Source organism: Macaca fascicularis, chromosome 2, assembly GCF_037993035.2.
Source record: "Macaca fascicularis isolate 582-1 chromosome 2, T2T-MFA8v1.1".
Taxonomy (NCBI): Eukaryota; Metazoa; Chordata; class Mammalia; order Primates; family Cercopithecidae; genus Macaca; species Macaca fascicularis.
In genome coordinates, this window is record NC_088376.1 from 197,174,217 (window position 1) to 197,190,687 (window position 16,471).

The following is a 16,471-nucleotide window of genomic DNA, read 5'->3' on the forward strand; positions in this document are numbered from 1 at the left end:
GGCAGCCAGGAGATCGGCCTGTCAGTGGCAGGACAGCCAGAGAACGGCTTGAATCAAAAAGAGAGGTTTTTCTTCAGTGTGTTAATGTTCTTTAAGCCAGTGCATCGATGCATCATATTTGAATGCTGAGAATAAAGAAGTTGAGAGCATGTTTGAAAACAACAGAACATTAGAAAAAAATTGTACAAAAGAGAAAAGAATGGAATCGGCTGGGCGCGAAGGCTCACGCTTGTAATCCCAGCACTTTGGGAAGCCGAGACAGGTGGATCACCTGAGGTCAGGAGTTCAAGACCAGCTAGGCCAACATGGTGAAACCCTGTCTCTAATAAAAATACAAAAATTTGCTGGGCATGGTGGCGGGCTCCTGTAATCCTGGCTACTTGGGAGACTGGGGCAGGAGAATTGCTTGAACCTGGGAGGCGGAGGTTGCAGTGAGTTGAGATCCTGCCATTGCACTCCAGCCTGGGGGATGAGAGTGAAACTCTGTCTCAAAAAAAAAAAAAAAAAAGAAGAATGGAATCAAATGATTAGCTTTGAACAAGAGAAAAACAAACAAACTAAAACAAAACAACAACGAGAAAAACATGTCTTTCTCACAGACTGAAGGAAAGGAGGTAAAGGAGCCTGCACTTACCAGTTCATAGGTTTGAGAGTGGAAAGCTGAGGAAGTTCTTGTCTCCTGGCTCCAGTTTTCTCTGTGAAATAGAAGACCTGCTGCTGCACGAAAGTAGAGTGTACAAGTCTACCTCTCTGTGGAGATACTGGAAGCTACTTGGTAAAATGAATTATTTTTGTTATTTTCTTCCTCTATCTGTCTATCTTGCTGTCATTCTCTTTTATGATATTTTTGTTGTTATCCTCCACAAGGCTATAACACCAAGATTAATGCTAGGCATGTTGTAAACGTTAACAAAACACTTTGTTGTCATTTAAGGTGGAATATCCAGAGAGTGGCCTGAATCATGCTCTTGTCACTTACTTGGCTGGGGATGGTGACTTATCCCAGCAGTGTGGTTGAGGGGATCCTGTGTTTTGACAGACTGATGTAGCTTTCTTTCTGGCATAGCTGCTATATTGACATGCCTGATGTTTTCAGGGCTTGCAAAAATGTACTAGTGAGCTTTTCTATGAAAAAAAAATTCCATAGAAAAATTTGGATTGCTAAAGCATGCAATTCCTGGATGGCTTTAATTGAGAGGGCAAACATAAAATCTAGTTAAATTTCTGCTGTGGACTGAACGTTTGTGTTTCCTCAAAATTCCTGTGTTGAAGCCCTAATCTCCAATGTGATGAAATATGCAGATGGGGGCTTTGGGAAGTAATTAGATCTTGATAGGAGAGCCCTGATGAATGGGATTAGTGCCCTTATAAGAGACTCCAGAGAGAGGCTTCCTGTCTCCACCATGTGAGACAACGTGCAGACAGTACTCTGCAAGTTGGGAAGACAGCTATCAAGAATTGGACTGTCCTGCCACCCTGATCTTAGACTTCCAAAGCCTTCAGAACTGTGAAAAATAAATGTTTTTTGTTTAAGTGACCCAGTCTGTGGTATTTGTTATAGCAGCTTGAGTTGTCTAGGACAGGTATTATCCACATTTCTACCCAGTAGATAGATGCTGGGCTGGATCTAGATTGTTGTATACGTGTTGTAGAGGGTAAGAGCACATACAGACAGAAGCAGGAGTCAGACTAACATGACTCACATACTGCCTGTCATGTAATAGCTCTGCGATTTGGTCTTTGTTACTCTCCCTCTTGGAGCATATTTTCTCATCCATCAGATGAAAATTGTAATACTTTATGGGACATTTGAGGTAATTGAATTAGATGTTGAAAGTCAAGCACTAAGGACAATCCATAACTACTGCTACTGGAATCAGTGTCACCACGTCTTCCTATTTTTTGTTGTTGCAATGATTTTGTTATTTCTATCACAATAAGACTCTTCATTTCCATATCATTAGTTTTGAGATGGCCTCTGCTCAAATTTTTTTTTAAAGGGAGTATATTATTTGATATAAAGTTGTTCACAGCTCTCCTTCCTCAAATATATATGAAATGTATATGTAAAATGAAAGAAAATTCATCCCTCAATTCTTTGTCAGGTTTCTTAAATAATAACATAGGCCATTGGTTACCAAACCTGTGTCCAGATAGCAAAACATTTGGGTGCTATTTAAAAGTTATAGATTTGTGTTCCTTACAGGTCTCATTCAGAGTAAAAGATAAGTTCTTGCATCATCATCGTTAGCTTAAGTTGGTAATCACCTCTAAAGCTACCACTAACTAATCTGGGTTTGAGAAGAGTAAAGAGACTGTTGTTGTTTGTAGTTTCAAATGTGATTAAGTTGTTCTACCTTGGCAAAGCGTTGAAATTTTTAATCATTTTTCTTCATAGAGTCTTCAGCTATCCATCCTGAGTCTTTAATTCTACTTATTGACCAAGCTAACCATTCAGCATTAAATTTTTATATGTCTCACTATGTGGTCTTTTCCTTTACAGTATCTCCAACAGAACCTGATTTTATTCTAGGGCAAAAGCTCAGTGGAAGTGAATGAATAAAGGCTACCTGACTTTTTAAAAAAGTTTTATTTTTTAACAGCCTTATTGAGATATAATTCATGTAGCATATAGCTCACCATTTAAAAGTGTACAATTTGATGGCTTTTAGTATATGTAATGAAAGAGTTGTGCAACCATTATTATAGTTCATTTTAGAACATTTTCAACACCCCAAAAGAAATGCCATACCCTTTAGCCATCATCCTACCATTTCCCCAGCACTAGGCAACCACTGATCTACTTTCTGTGTCTGTAAATCTGCTGGTGTTCAATATTTCATATAAACGGTCTCATATAATATATGTTTTTGGGGTGTGATTCTTTCACTTAGCATGTGTACAAGGTTCCATGTTGTAGTGTGTATTAGTACCTCATTCCTATTAATGACCAAATAATATTTCATTCTATGAATATTCAACATTTTGTTTATTCATTTACTGATGATCATTTGGATTGTTTTCACCTTTTGACTATTATGAGTAATTCTACTGTGAACATTTGTATTGAAGTTTTTGTGTTGACGTGTGTTTTCATTTTAGTTGGGTATCTCGGCTGGGGTGGAATTGCTGTGTCTAATGATAACTCTGCCTTAGCTTTTGAGGAACTGCAGCGTTTTCAAAGGGGCTGCACCGTATTATCTTCCCACCAGTAGCACCTGAGGTTTGAAATTTTCCCATGTCTTTGCTAGCACTTACTATCCATTAGCCATCCTAGTGTGCATGAAGTGGTATCTCATTGTGGTTTTGATTTGCATTTGTATTTTCCTAATGACTAATAACGTTGGATACCCTTTTTTATTACTATGTTTATTTTTATTTATTTATTTATTTATTTTATTTTTTTTTTTGAGAAAGAGCCTTACTCTCCCACCCAGGCTGGAGTGCAGTGGTGTCATCATGGCTTGCTGCTGCCTTGACCTTCTGGGCTCAATCGACCCTCCTGCCACAGCCTCTTGAGTAGCTAGGACTACAGGCATGTGCCATCATGCCCAGCTGTTTTATTTTTTGTAGGGATGGGGTCTTGCTATGTTGCCCAGGGTGGTCTTGAATTCCTGGCCTCAAGCAATCTTCCTGCCTTGGCCTACAAAAATGTTGGGATTATAGATGTGAGCCACCACACCCAGCCCGTGAATATCCTTTTGTAGGCTTATTGTCCATTTGTGCATCTTGTTGGTAGAAATGTCTATTCAGATCCTTTGCTCATTTTAAAAATTGGATTGTCTTTTTTAATTGTTAAATATTCTTTATATGCTCTAGATTCATGTCCCCTATCAAATATATGATTTGAAAATATTTTCTCCCAATCTGTGGACTGCCTTTTCACTTTCTTGATAGTGTCCTTTGACATACAAAAATTTTAATTTTGAAGATGTCAGATTATCAGTTTTTTCATTTGTTTCTTGTACTTTTTGTGTGATATTAAAGAACAGAAATTACAAAGATTGACGTATGTTTTCTAGTTTTAGTTCTGACATGAGTCATTTTGAGTTAGTTTTGTATATGCTTCAAAACAGGAATCCAAATTTATTCTTTTTTTTATGTGGAGATCCAGTTGTCCCAGAACTATTGGTTTTAAAGACTATTCTTTCTCTTATTCAATGGTCTTAGTCATCCTTGTTGAAAACCAGTTGGCTAGAGACACATGAGTTTTTATCTGTTACATTGCTAGCTATATTAGAAACCATTATTTTAACATTATTGGTGTATTTTCATATGCGGCTATAGGGTTAGGAGGGAGATCTATGTAGGTCCCTTCTTGATTACTGTAAACCATTGCCATGCTCCCACACCATGGACTGGGTCAGATGGGGCATCTTAAGATAGAAGATTGTGTTTTAGGGTATAGAGGAGAGTTCCTAAACTCAAATAGATGCTGAAACCAAGGAAGTGATGAATCAGTTAAGTTGCAGTTGATAGTGATATGGCATCGAACAGGGAACTAGAGTGTGCTCCCTGTCTAAAAAGAGTCCCCCTACTGGGTCCCAATTGTTTGGGAAAATGGAGAGATAGCTAGCTACTGAAAACATACTTGAGAGCCATTCTTGGCCCACAGGATGACTGTTGCTACCTCTGGTTATAGACCAAATGGCATTCACAAGTCTCTTACATTTCTTCTCCTTCCTACTTTATCCTTTCTATGTTCTTTCTAAGCAAATAATGTCTCACTTTACAGCTGTACCCATTAGTTTTCTTCTGGTTTACTGAGAAATTACAAAATGAAAGGATAGTCATGTTCAGACCCAAACCAAACCCAAGTATCTTAGTGGGTTTGGGCTGTTATAACACAGTACCATAGACTGGGTGGCATATAAACAAAAGACATTTATTTCTTGCAGTTCTGGAGGCTGGAAGCCTGCGATCAGGGTGCCATCATGGTTGGATTCTGGTGTGGGCCTCTCCGGTGCTGCAAACTGTTGTCTTCTCACAGTGTGTTCTCACATGACCAAGCCTCTGGGTTTCCTGTAATATAGGTACTAATCCCATTCATGAGGGCTTTCCCACATGATTTAATTCCCTCTCAAAGTCCCTATCTCCAAATATTACCATATTTGGGGTTAAGATTTTAACATGAATCTGGGGGGCATACAAATTTTCAGTCCGTAATACTAGGTAAAAAGCGATCAATAATGCAAGGCACAGCAAAGATAAATGTCATTATCCTTAGATCCTAAATAATGTTTATTTTTGGTCAATTATAGATGGCATGAATTGTGTGAAATTGGATTTTTTTTTTTTTTTTTTTTTTGAGACGGAGTCTGGCTCTGTGGCCCAGGCTGGAGTGAGCGGCGCCATCTTGGCTCCCTGCAAACTCCACCCCCCGGGTTCCCGCCATTCTCCTGCCTCAGCCTCCCGAGGAGCTGGGACCACAGGTGCCGCCCCCGCTCCTGGCTAATTTTGTTTTTGTGTTTTTAGTAGAGTCGGGGTTTCACCGTGTTAGACAAGATGGTCTCGATCTCCTGACCTGGTGATCCGCCCGCCTCGGCCTCCCAAAGTGCTGGGATTACAGGCGTGAGCCACCGCGCCCGGCCGAAATTGGATAACATTTCAAACTCACTTGTCATGGTAGTATTTAATATACTGTTAGCTTGCAGCGGGTCAAGTAAACTGAAAATAAATGGAGAATTAGAATAAAATGAAATTACATACTTTCAAGGATCTGTGAAACATCTACAAAGATAGATTATACACTGGAGCACTTTTTAGAACTGAGTTCCATGTGGTGGGCTCTGGAGGGAGGGTAAGAAATGAGGAGAAAGCCGGCCAGATAGAGGCATTTCAACCAGCTCAGCTCTGCCTTTATATGCTTTGCGTAGTTTTTATGTTGGAGTTCTCCATAAAATCTGTTTTGAGATAATTGAATGGTTTCTACTCCTGCAAGTAAATAGGTTGGTAAATAAGTAAATGGTTTGATTGCCCCTGTGTTGAACTACAAAGTAAGCCTCCTGACGAACTTCATTTCATTAAAACTACAAATTAATGAAAAAATCTTAAGGAAAATATAATACCCACCATACAGTTTTTCACAAATAACAATAGTATTGGAGAGAATAATCAGAGTTACAATTATAGTCTGTTTTGAAAAGAAATGAAAACTGTATCGAAAGCTACTGGTTACAGTTAGAACAATAATGAGAGGTTCTGCATCTGATCCACAGAACACAGAGAATTATTTGAGTGCCTGTTTTCCAAATTGCAATGACTATATGTAACTAATACGATTCTAGATGCACTGAAGGGGAGTTAATTTATTGCATACAATGGATTCTTAAAACATTAGGGCTTAATTCTCTTAGTGAACCCTGATTGATCAAGGCAGGTATGTCCTGTTATTAAGATGATAATTTTCAGAGTTGATGAGGTTATGGGTAGTTGAACATCCTCATATCTGGCTGATTGGTGTATTAATGGAAACTACCTATCCAGAAAGTAGTTTGTTAATCTGTATTCAGAACCATAGGTATATTAAACCTTACGCCCTGTGCTTTATAATATCACTTTTTATAATTGATAGCAAGAAAAGAGATTTGGACACGTATTTGTGCACAGAGACCTCATAACATTCATTTTTAAATTTTTATTACGGAAATATTGTACTCTGTGGAATAATAGAGATAAGGTTCTATATTCTTTTCACCCAGCTTTGACACTTATCAATAGTTAGCTAGTGTTGTTTCATCTCTTCCCTTGCCTCATGTACATTAGTTGTTTTGTTTTCCATAATTTAAACCAAACTGGAGGCAGTGTACAATTTTGTCATTAATACTTTTTTATGCAATTCTTTTTTTTTTTTTTTTTTTCCTTTTTGTGGAGAACGGGGTCTCGCCATATTACCCAGGCAGGTCTCGAACTCCTGGGCTCAAGCTATCCTCCCGCCTCTGCCTCCCTGAGAGCTGGGATTACAGGCGTGAGCCACCGCACCTGGCCTATGCAATTCTTACTATCAGTAGATGTTTTTGGTAACATAGTAACTTTATCCTTAATAAAATTATCAATACTTTCTTCAGTCTGGAGTCAGATTTGCCTGATATGCTACTATTGATAATGCAATTATGTTCATTTATTTCAGTTTATTTATATTTTAAGGGCTTTTCTTATTTTTCTTTTTTAACTTACTACATTTTCCCATTTTATGAATTATTTACATGGTTTTGAGTCAAAATATAATGAGTACAATCCTGGAAGACTACTAATCTGTGCATATTCTCATATTCAGAGTAATTTCTATTCATTCTTTGCTGTATTTTATGCTTTTGGAAATTATAAACAAGAATATTTATCACTCTCTTTCTTACATAAGAAGAATCATAGTATAAATACTGTTTATTGATGAAACATTATTAATTTCATTTAAAATTACAAGCAATGATGTATATCCATTTATCATCCCCTTTGTTACATAGAAAGTACCATAATGTAAATACTATTTTAGAAATAAAGAAACATGCTTTTATTTAAAACCCACACTTTTTTGATAATAAAATTCTTTTCTCCCATAAATACCTTAAATAACAATTTAGTAAGTGAAGCTCTAGCTCTTAGTCATATGCTACATGACATTTTGGTGAATGAGGGACTGCACATACAGAGGTGGTCCCATGGGATTATAATATTTTGACTGCACCTTTTTAATGTTTAGATACTCAGATATTCACCATTGTGTTATAGCTGCTTACAGTACTCATTACAATAACATGTCATACAAGTTTGTAGTGTAGGAGCAATAAGCTATACCATATAGCCTAGGTGTGTAGTAGGCTATGCCATATAGGGTGGCATAAATATAATCTATAATGTGTACACCATAATGATGTCACCTAATGAAACATTTCTCAGAATATATCCCCATTGTTAAGTAATGAACAAATTACTGTATTTGATTTATTTTCTAATTTCCAGAAAGCTGGAGATTACATGACTGAGCACTGTTTCTTTAAATAATGAGATATTAGTATTCCATTGGTTCTGAATTTAGTGGCACTCTGGTATACTTTAGAGATTGTTCTTGAAAACCACACCTAAGCTAAACTAATAAGTGTTAAGAGTAGTTTCCCCAAGGTAATAGTGATAGGGAGGGGAAGTGTCTTATTACAGTCCTTCCCAGGGTACTAGCTGCCAGCAGAAGTTGAAGAAGGATGACTCCTTTGCACCCAACTGAGAGGAGGAAGAATTATCTGGAGGGGAAGAGAGAAAATCAAACAGCACAGGGCTATATGTCAGAAAGGACTACTGTCTGTCACCCACCAGACACTGTGTGCTTCCCTCATAATGCTGGGTAAGAACAATGCCATAGGAAATTCCAGCTCTGTACTTTATGACAAGATTTTCCTTGATACAAGCAAAGTCCCCAAACTTCAATCTTTATAAGCCTTTGCATTATAATTTCTTATACATTCTGCCTGATACAAAGTAATTAAATGACATCATATGGCGAGGAAGGATGTTTCCTTGCTCCAAAGTGGTGATATTCCAAATATTTAACAACTGTTTTGTCCTGAGGATATCCTTTCAGATGGGATGGGATTGATATCTGCCATATGGGCTAGTACTGACTTTATATTAGCCTTTGTATATTAGCCTTGCCTGTTGCATTTGCCAGGCATCTTACCTCACTGCTTGTCTGGGTGTGGCAGGGATTGGCCCAAGTGCGAACCAAACTCTTTAGCACATTGGAATCTTCCTGAAAAATGGAAGACCCTACATACTAAGTTGGAACCATTTCAGTCATGTATAAGGAAAATTTATATTAAACTTAAAAACGCTGCAGAAATGAAGTGGCTAAGTGCTGATGAAGAGTGGTACTCCACTGTGAATCAAAGAGTTTGGGAATATTTGAAGGAAGCTGACATTTGAGAATTTTATGTGAGGATTAGTACATTTGAAAAGGAAAGGTTGTTGGGTATGAGATAAACACAGAGTTTGTGTGCCTGATACAGTGACCTTAGTTAATGTTTGATCACCTTTGCCGAATGTGTGTTTGCAGTTCATATTAAACTGTGCATCACACTGTTTCTTTTCCGTATCTCGATTTAAATTTTGTCAGCTTGTTTTGAGTCTGTGGACAAATAGAATCTTATGCCTCATCACATATGATGAATTTAAGCCTGTTAATAATAAAATACCTATTAAAATGTTTGGTTTAGAAATATATCAGATTTTCCACCATGGCACATATACTTATGTAACAAACTTGCATGTTTTGCACATGTATCCCAGTACTTAAGTAAAATATAAAAAAAGAAAGAAAAATACAGAAGGCCAAAAAAATTAATTATTGTTAATTAGCTATATAAGACCTTCTTTAGTAAGAGAGGTTCAAATACTATGTTTGTATGTATTTTTATTTTAAAAGAGTAATTAGTACATATTAATTGCCAAGTGATTCCTAGAAATATTTTACTTTAATTTATAATTAAAATCTACCTTTATTCCAGACTTAAGACTGCATATTAAAATATGTTGAACTCCAAGAATGCTACTTAGTCACTATCTCAACAAAAACATTAATATGCCACTCCAAAAGTTTCTATCAAGAGAAACTAGACAGGCATAAGAGTATCAGAATCCTTTCTACATTCTTGGAGTTCCTAAATGTTGCTCCAAGACTATACAGCTGATCTGTGAACGCTGTGGGGGCTAGGCGTGCCTACTCCTCACATACTCAAAATCTGAGTATAAATTTTGACTCCCCCAAAACTTAGCTACTCATATCCTGCTGTTGACGAGAAGCCTTACTAATAATTAGGATGTATTTTGTATATTATGTATCTTATATACTGTGTTTTTACAACTAAGTAAGCTAGAGGAAAGAAAATGTTACTAAGAAAAATCATGACAAAATATATTTACTATTCATTAATGAAAGTGGATCATCATAAAGGTCTTTATATTTGTTTACATTTATCTCAATTGTAAATAGCGCCTGTATGGTCTTTATTTGTGTACCTAAGTTTTAATAAATTTTAACATTTTATCGTTAAAACAGAACTGTATCAGGTTTTCTGTACTCAATAAACATCAAATGTTTTAGCAGATGTTGTAATAAAATAATTTATGAATGTAGGGAACATGTTCTTAAAATTTCACCAAAACTGAAAAAATAAGCACACCTTGTTTTGGGGGTACCTAACTTTGAGCCTAGTAATATCTAGATTATGGTAGATAATGGAGAGTAGACAGGAATATGAGTTAATATTGTTAACATTTAAAAGGGTTAATATCACTTTTCTGTGGGAAAAATAAACCTTTAATTTTTTATTCATTTTGTTATCAGTTGCTTATACTTTTTAACCAAGTTATGTTTTGTTGTGAATATTATAGAAAATATTATCTATAGACACTAATAATAGTATATTCAATAATGGTTTTAATGCATGTTGTCTTTTCATGTTCTCATTATCATTTCTGTTCCCTCACATTAATACATTTAAATTCCTTGATCTCTGAAATTGCGTCTTTAATCTGATTCTCCCTGGTCACCCTTCCTGGGCTTTATAACCCCAGTCAATCCTAAATCTTAAATCCTATATATCATGTGATTAACACTTACCTCAAAGGATTACTTATGACATTTTTGATTTCAGAAGTCCCTTGACCTGTTGATATATTATATTATTTGATAGCCTTTTAGTTTAACTTCATCTAGAAAATTACTCACAAAAGTGTTAAGTGGATTTAACCAGGGCAGTTGTTTCTAAACTGTAGTCCCTAGGCCACTGGCATCAACATCACTTGTGACCTTTTTAGAAATGCAAATTATTAGGCCTCACCAAAGATCTCTATAAAAAACTCTAAGACTGGGACCCAGCAATCTGTATTTTAACAAATCCATGTGATTCTCATGTGAGGTATAGTTTGAGAACCCACTGACCTAGATAGAGACCGTTCTAGTTCTATGTGTAGTTCTATGCTTGGTAGAGAAACAAATAATTGTCACACATGATGAAGTCATGTTTGTTTCTATCCTCAAGTCTGCATAGCAATGCAAACTCTTTGCATTACATAATTAATTCTCTCTCGTGTACTCAGCATAGTCACCATAGAATTTGATATTTCATATTCCTATTTCTGATTTAATATTTTTACTACATACATATATATCAGTAAGTTTCATATAATGTTTTGATAGTTCTTGATCTTGATATAAATGCTATTCTTCTGTACCCTTTTAAAATTAACTTTTGTATGTGGGATATTTGCATATGTTGGTACTCTAATCCATTCATTTTATACCATTGTATAGCATCCAGTTGTTTAATTATATTGCAAAGTTTTACCCATATTGTGGCTGTTGAAAATTTGATAGCTTCCAGTGATAGGATTAAATGAAAAATGTTTGAGTGACCTGATTTGTTTTATAAATGTCTTTAGATAGGCTCTGATATGGCTTGGTACAATTTATTATTGTTATTAATATTATTACTTTATTTTCAATTATATTCTGTAGTAGAGTCACATGACTTATTTCACAAGACATGCATTTCCCTAAAATGTGTCTACCAGCTTATATTATTTTGCCTTCTGTGTTTTTCTAAATCCAATTTTACTTAAAATCAATTTTCAGAATTTTTATACCAATAATTTGAAGTTGAATTTTATGTATTTATTTTTAACTGTGCTTCCGTGATTGGTTCCTAATATCACACCTGGATACATCTTAATGATAGTTCCTTCTTTCTTAGCTAAGTGTTTAATGTTAAGTTTATAAGCACGGATCCAAATCCAGTGATTTTCCTGATTATTCTGTTTCTGGATATTGACATATGTGTATTCTGTGGAGTTAAGCTGTTTTTATTGGGTATTTTGAGAAACTCATATTAGGCAGGAACTGGTTTTACTGGAAAAATTCCTTTGTGTGATGTAGTATGGTAGAAGTGGATATTTTGGTTGGTGCCCATGTTTTTAATGGAAAGAAGAAACAAACACTAATAAAGGAATGAGAGAGAAGAATTTAGGGCTTTGCAATGACTAAAGAAAGAGTCAAGGAGATGGAAAATCTGATGGTAGGGTAGCTGAAGAGGGATTTATTTGGAGAGAAAAATGAGTAATGGAAAAATCTTAAGTAATTTCATACGTATATACTTGGAAACCTTCTCTCTCTCCCATACGAAATCTTTAGAATGCTCTACATAGCTTATGATGGCTAACGTACTGGGTTTTTTTTGGGTGGGGGTAAATATGTGAAGTTGTTCTCAGTCTTGCTTTAAAGATTTGTGCTTGGCAGAAAAGAGTACCTGCAGTGAAAGCCAACACCTGAATTCCCATGAGGAGAAGGGCATTACTAAAATGAAACTCTTGAAGATGCAAAGAAAACATGTTTTTCACAGTGTATAATTACAAATAATCAGCATATGCTTTTGGAGATTTTGTATCATTACACTATTATAAAAGAAAAATATGACATAGTAAAAGATTTTTTTTTTTTACCAAATATTAATACTTTGCTTATTTAAATAGTCTTAAAATAATAGTTGATATCAAGCTAAAGAATTAGTTCATCAATTTTCAAAAACTGATATTGGAAGCCATTTTCACAGTGGGGAAACAGCTCTTACAAATAAATCTGCATATCTAAATTTCACCTATCATTGAATTTTCACTTTCAAAGTATCTGAATCTTCTAATAAATTTTTAGTGGATATACCATTGTACTTCTCATTTATATTGGTCTGTTATAGCCCAATTTAACCTTTTCTTTATGAGATAGGACTAATTTGGAATGCTAAATTTGGTTTGGCATTGAACAGGGCCTGCATTAAGCATGCAATACATATTTAATGAATGAATGAATGAACTAATGAACTGTACCCTGTATTTTCAGATCTACCTAACCGGGAAAAGATCTGCTGTTTGTCTTAAGTTATTAGCTAAAAAGAAATGCAGTAATCATATAGTGTTCTATTACCTAGATTTTTATATTCCAAACGTTTGTTATTTTTTTCCTCTAATTATGGACTAAACTCTTTGTTTTGGTAATGAAATGTCACAGCGTATTTAGGTGCGATGTATTTGAGGTTTTTAGGTGAAGAGGAGTATAACAGCACCAAACTTGTAGAGCTGCCCTTGGAGACAAACTGCTGTTACACATTTTCAGACTGTCTTCATGATGGGGAATAGGTAACTGTTTAGAAGAACCTTTATTTAAATCTTATTTCTTACTCCTGTTTTACCCCCATTGTTCAGACTGGCTGAGAGAGAAGAGTGAAAATGTTGGTGTGTAGTGGAAGAAAACATGGCATAAGATGAGTTTCCTGATTATTCCTTTATTATGTCCTTAGTTGAGAATGTAGTCTCTTAGCAACAGAGTATATGCCACAAGGCTGCTTGATTTTTTTAATACCATGAAATATTTTAGCCTAAACAAATAGCAAATTATGTAATAAACATCTATGTGTATACAACTCACTTTAACAAGAATATTGCAGATATTGAAGCTTCATGTGTTCCCTTTCTTCTACCCACAGGGAGTCACCATAGAATTTGATATTTCATATTCCTATTTCTGATTTAATATTTTTACTACATACATATATATCAGTAAGTTTCATATAATGTTTTGATAGTTCTTGATCTTGATATAAATGCTATTCTTCTGTACCCTTTTAAAATTAACTTTTGTATGTGGGATATTTGCATATGTTGGTACTCTAATCCATTCATTTTATACCATTGTATAGCATCCAGTTGTATAATTATATTGCAAAGTTTTACCCATATTGTGGCTGTTGAAATTTTGATAGCTTCCAGTGTTTTGGCTATGGCAAAGGATTCTTCAGTGAATAATTTTGAATGCCTTCTTGTGTACGTTTATGAGAATTCCTCTAAGCTATTTCCTAGGAACAGAATTGTTGGGCTATGGGGTTAAGATGTCTTTAACTTTGCATCACATATGATGTCAAGTTGTTTTTACCAATGATACTACCTTCAGCAGCGATGTTTTATATGGTTGCTGACTAGATGATATTTTTAGACTTTTAATTTTTTCCAATGCCCTGAGTGCGAAATGGTATCTTATTGTTGTTTTAATTTGTGATTGCTTGATTAAACAGTGAGCTTGAGTATCATTACATATGTTTATTGGCCATTCAAGTGTCCTCTCCTGAATAAATTTTTTGTCAATCTTTCTCTTGGTTTGTTTTCTTTGTCTCATTGACTTACAATGTTCTTCATGTATCGTGGATGCTCTCTGTCTTTTGGTATATTCATTACAAATGTATTCTCCCAGTTTATAGCTTGTCCTGTCATTCTGTCGATTCATCTATTTATGATGATAAGTTTACAGTTTTAATGGTCAGAATTACCAGTCTTAAAGTTTTATAGTTTTAAAAAATATTTCATTTAAAAAACCTTTTATATTCCAATATTGTAAATGCATTTCTCTGTGTTTTCTTCTAAGCATTTTATGGTTCTGCCTATCATGTATAAATATTAATCTATGTTCAAATGATTTGGGGACATACTAGTTGGTGGAGATCTGTTTTATTTTATTTTCATAAGGATAATCAGTTGTTCCAGCACGACTTATTTAATAGTGTGTCCTTGACTCACTGGTTTTTAACGCCTCCCTTATGATATGTTAATTTCCGTGTGTGTGGGTCTGCTCTTGTTTGTTTTACTTTCTTCCACATCCTGCATTCCACCTTTTCTTTACTTCCTACACTTTATATAACCTTCTGTCTTTCTTGCTTAAGGCATTTCTTTAGATTTTATGTCAACTCTGTCACACTCTTATGAAATTCAGTAAACGTTATATGATTTTAATGGTTTTTCATTGTTTTTCTACCATGACATCTACATTTCTGTTTGTTCATAATGTGTCTTTTTGTTGATGGTGTTTTCTAAAAAAAGGATCCATCGTTTTCTTTTGCATTCTGTTTATTGACAGAAGCATTAGAGTTGAAACCACAACTGAAAATGTTATAGTCTTAATTTAATTATAAAATGCAAAAGCAGACTTCAAAATGCATATTTTATAAGTAAATTAAGAATAACCTGCCTTTTCTAAACCACTAGTATTTTGATTAAAACTTTAGAAAACAACTTTTTAGACAATTTGATTTTTTGTGCAAGTAAAACAGTATTTTGTTTTTCTTGAAATTCATTAATTATTCGTCCTATCATGCTGTTGTTAACTGATCTTCTTTATTTTTTTAGATGGTTGGAATCCATTTTCATACCCATATAAAAAACTGGATTATGGAAAATGGAAGCTGTATATTCCACCAAAGCAGAATAAATCTGTGCTCGTGCCTCATGGATCCAAGTTAAAGGTAGTTTCCTCCCTCCTGTTTTTTCCTGGACTTAGCATGTTCTTTTTATCTTGTTTGCCAAGTTTGATTTAAACTATTAGAATGTGTAACTGATGAAGGATAAGTGTGGGAGAAACAGTCTAAATGTACAAATGGAGGAAAATTTAGGAGAGGGTCTTGCTGAGTTGAATTGGGTTAGATTAGAATTGTTTGACTGGTAGGGAACAAAACTTAGTTGTATTATTATCACAAGTTTAGAAACTTTATATAAGAAATGATATATTAAAAGTGATTTTGAGTAATTGTAAAACTTTAGCTTGGGAAACAGAAAGTTTAATGGAAAAATGAAACCTGTCTTCAAATCAGCCAAAGTAGAGAGGATTTTTATCTGTAAAGAAGTCGGATGAAACTGATGCGGGAGGGGATGCTGTGTTGGACGCTCATGCATTTTGGAGACTGCTTCTTCTGGTTCTTCCTCTTTCTGACCTCTGACATGGTGCTGCTGCGGTCTTGTTTATCATATTCTCTGTGATAATGCCACCTGAATTAGCCCAGGGGTCTCTCTGTTGGAGGCAGGCTGAGTGTCCTCCACACTCCCTCTGCCTTGGTTGACCATGTGGTTTTGTATTCAAGGTCTGCAGAGCAATTAGAGTCGGCGCTCTTGTCTCATCAAGGGATGTCTGAGGGATGGGCTCCAAAGTCTGGATTACAGATTTAAGGCATTTGTTTACAAGAGAAGTGATCTAAATCTTTCCACATTTGCTTGATTTTACTCCATGGTCATATAATTATATAATATTTCCTTGTCCCTTGTTTCTTTCTTCCTCGGACATTTACCATGATAAATCCTATGATTGAGTTGTTATTTTTATTGGCATTCGTTATTTAACAGTATTAACTCAGAGTTACTTAAATATATTAAATCAAAATGCACAGTATGTTTATTTTGTAGGTTGTTAAAAATATTTTATAAATAATGAAATTATAAGTGTATATAAAATTTAGTAAGATATTGCCACACATAATAATAGTAAGCAGAGAAGAATATTGTTTGGAATAAGAAGACGTTTAACAAGAGATGGCAGTCAAGGTTCTTCTTAATCTGTAGTGAAAAAGAGAAAAATACCGATAGTCTGTGGTAAGAGGAATTAAAATTTAATATA

General features: G+C 35.0%; 1 protein-coding gene across 5 annotated transcripts in view; it reads left to right on the top strand.

Moving 5' to 3' along the window:
* The window catches only part of GBE1 (1,4-alpha-glucan branching enzyme 1), a 276,669-nt gene that overhangs the window by 71,784 nt on the left and 188,414 nt on the right, over positions 1 to 16,471 (top strand). For all 5 annotated transcript variants that reach the window (XM_065539304.2, XM_005548413.5, XM_074033667.1 and 2 more), the window contains one exon: positions 15,214 to 15,329. In XM_065539304.2, coding sequence (XP_065395376.1) covers positions 15,214 to 15,329 — 116 coding nt within the window. The remainder of the gene's footprint in view (positions 1 to 15,213; positions 15,330 to 16,471) is intronic.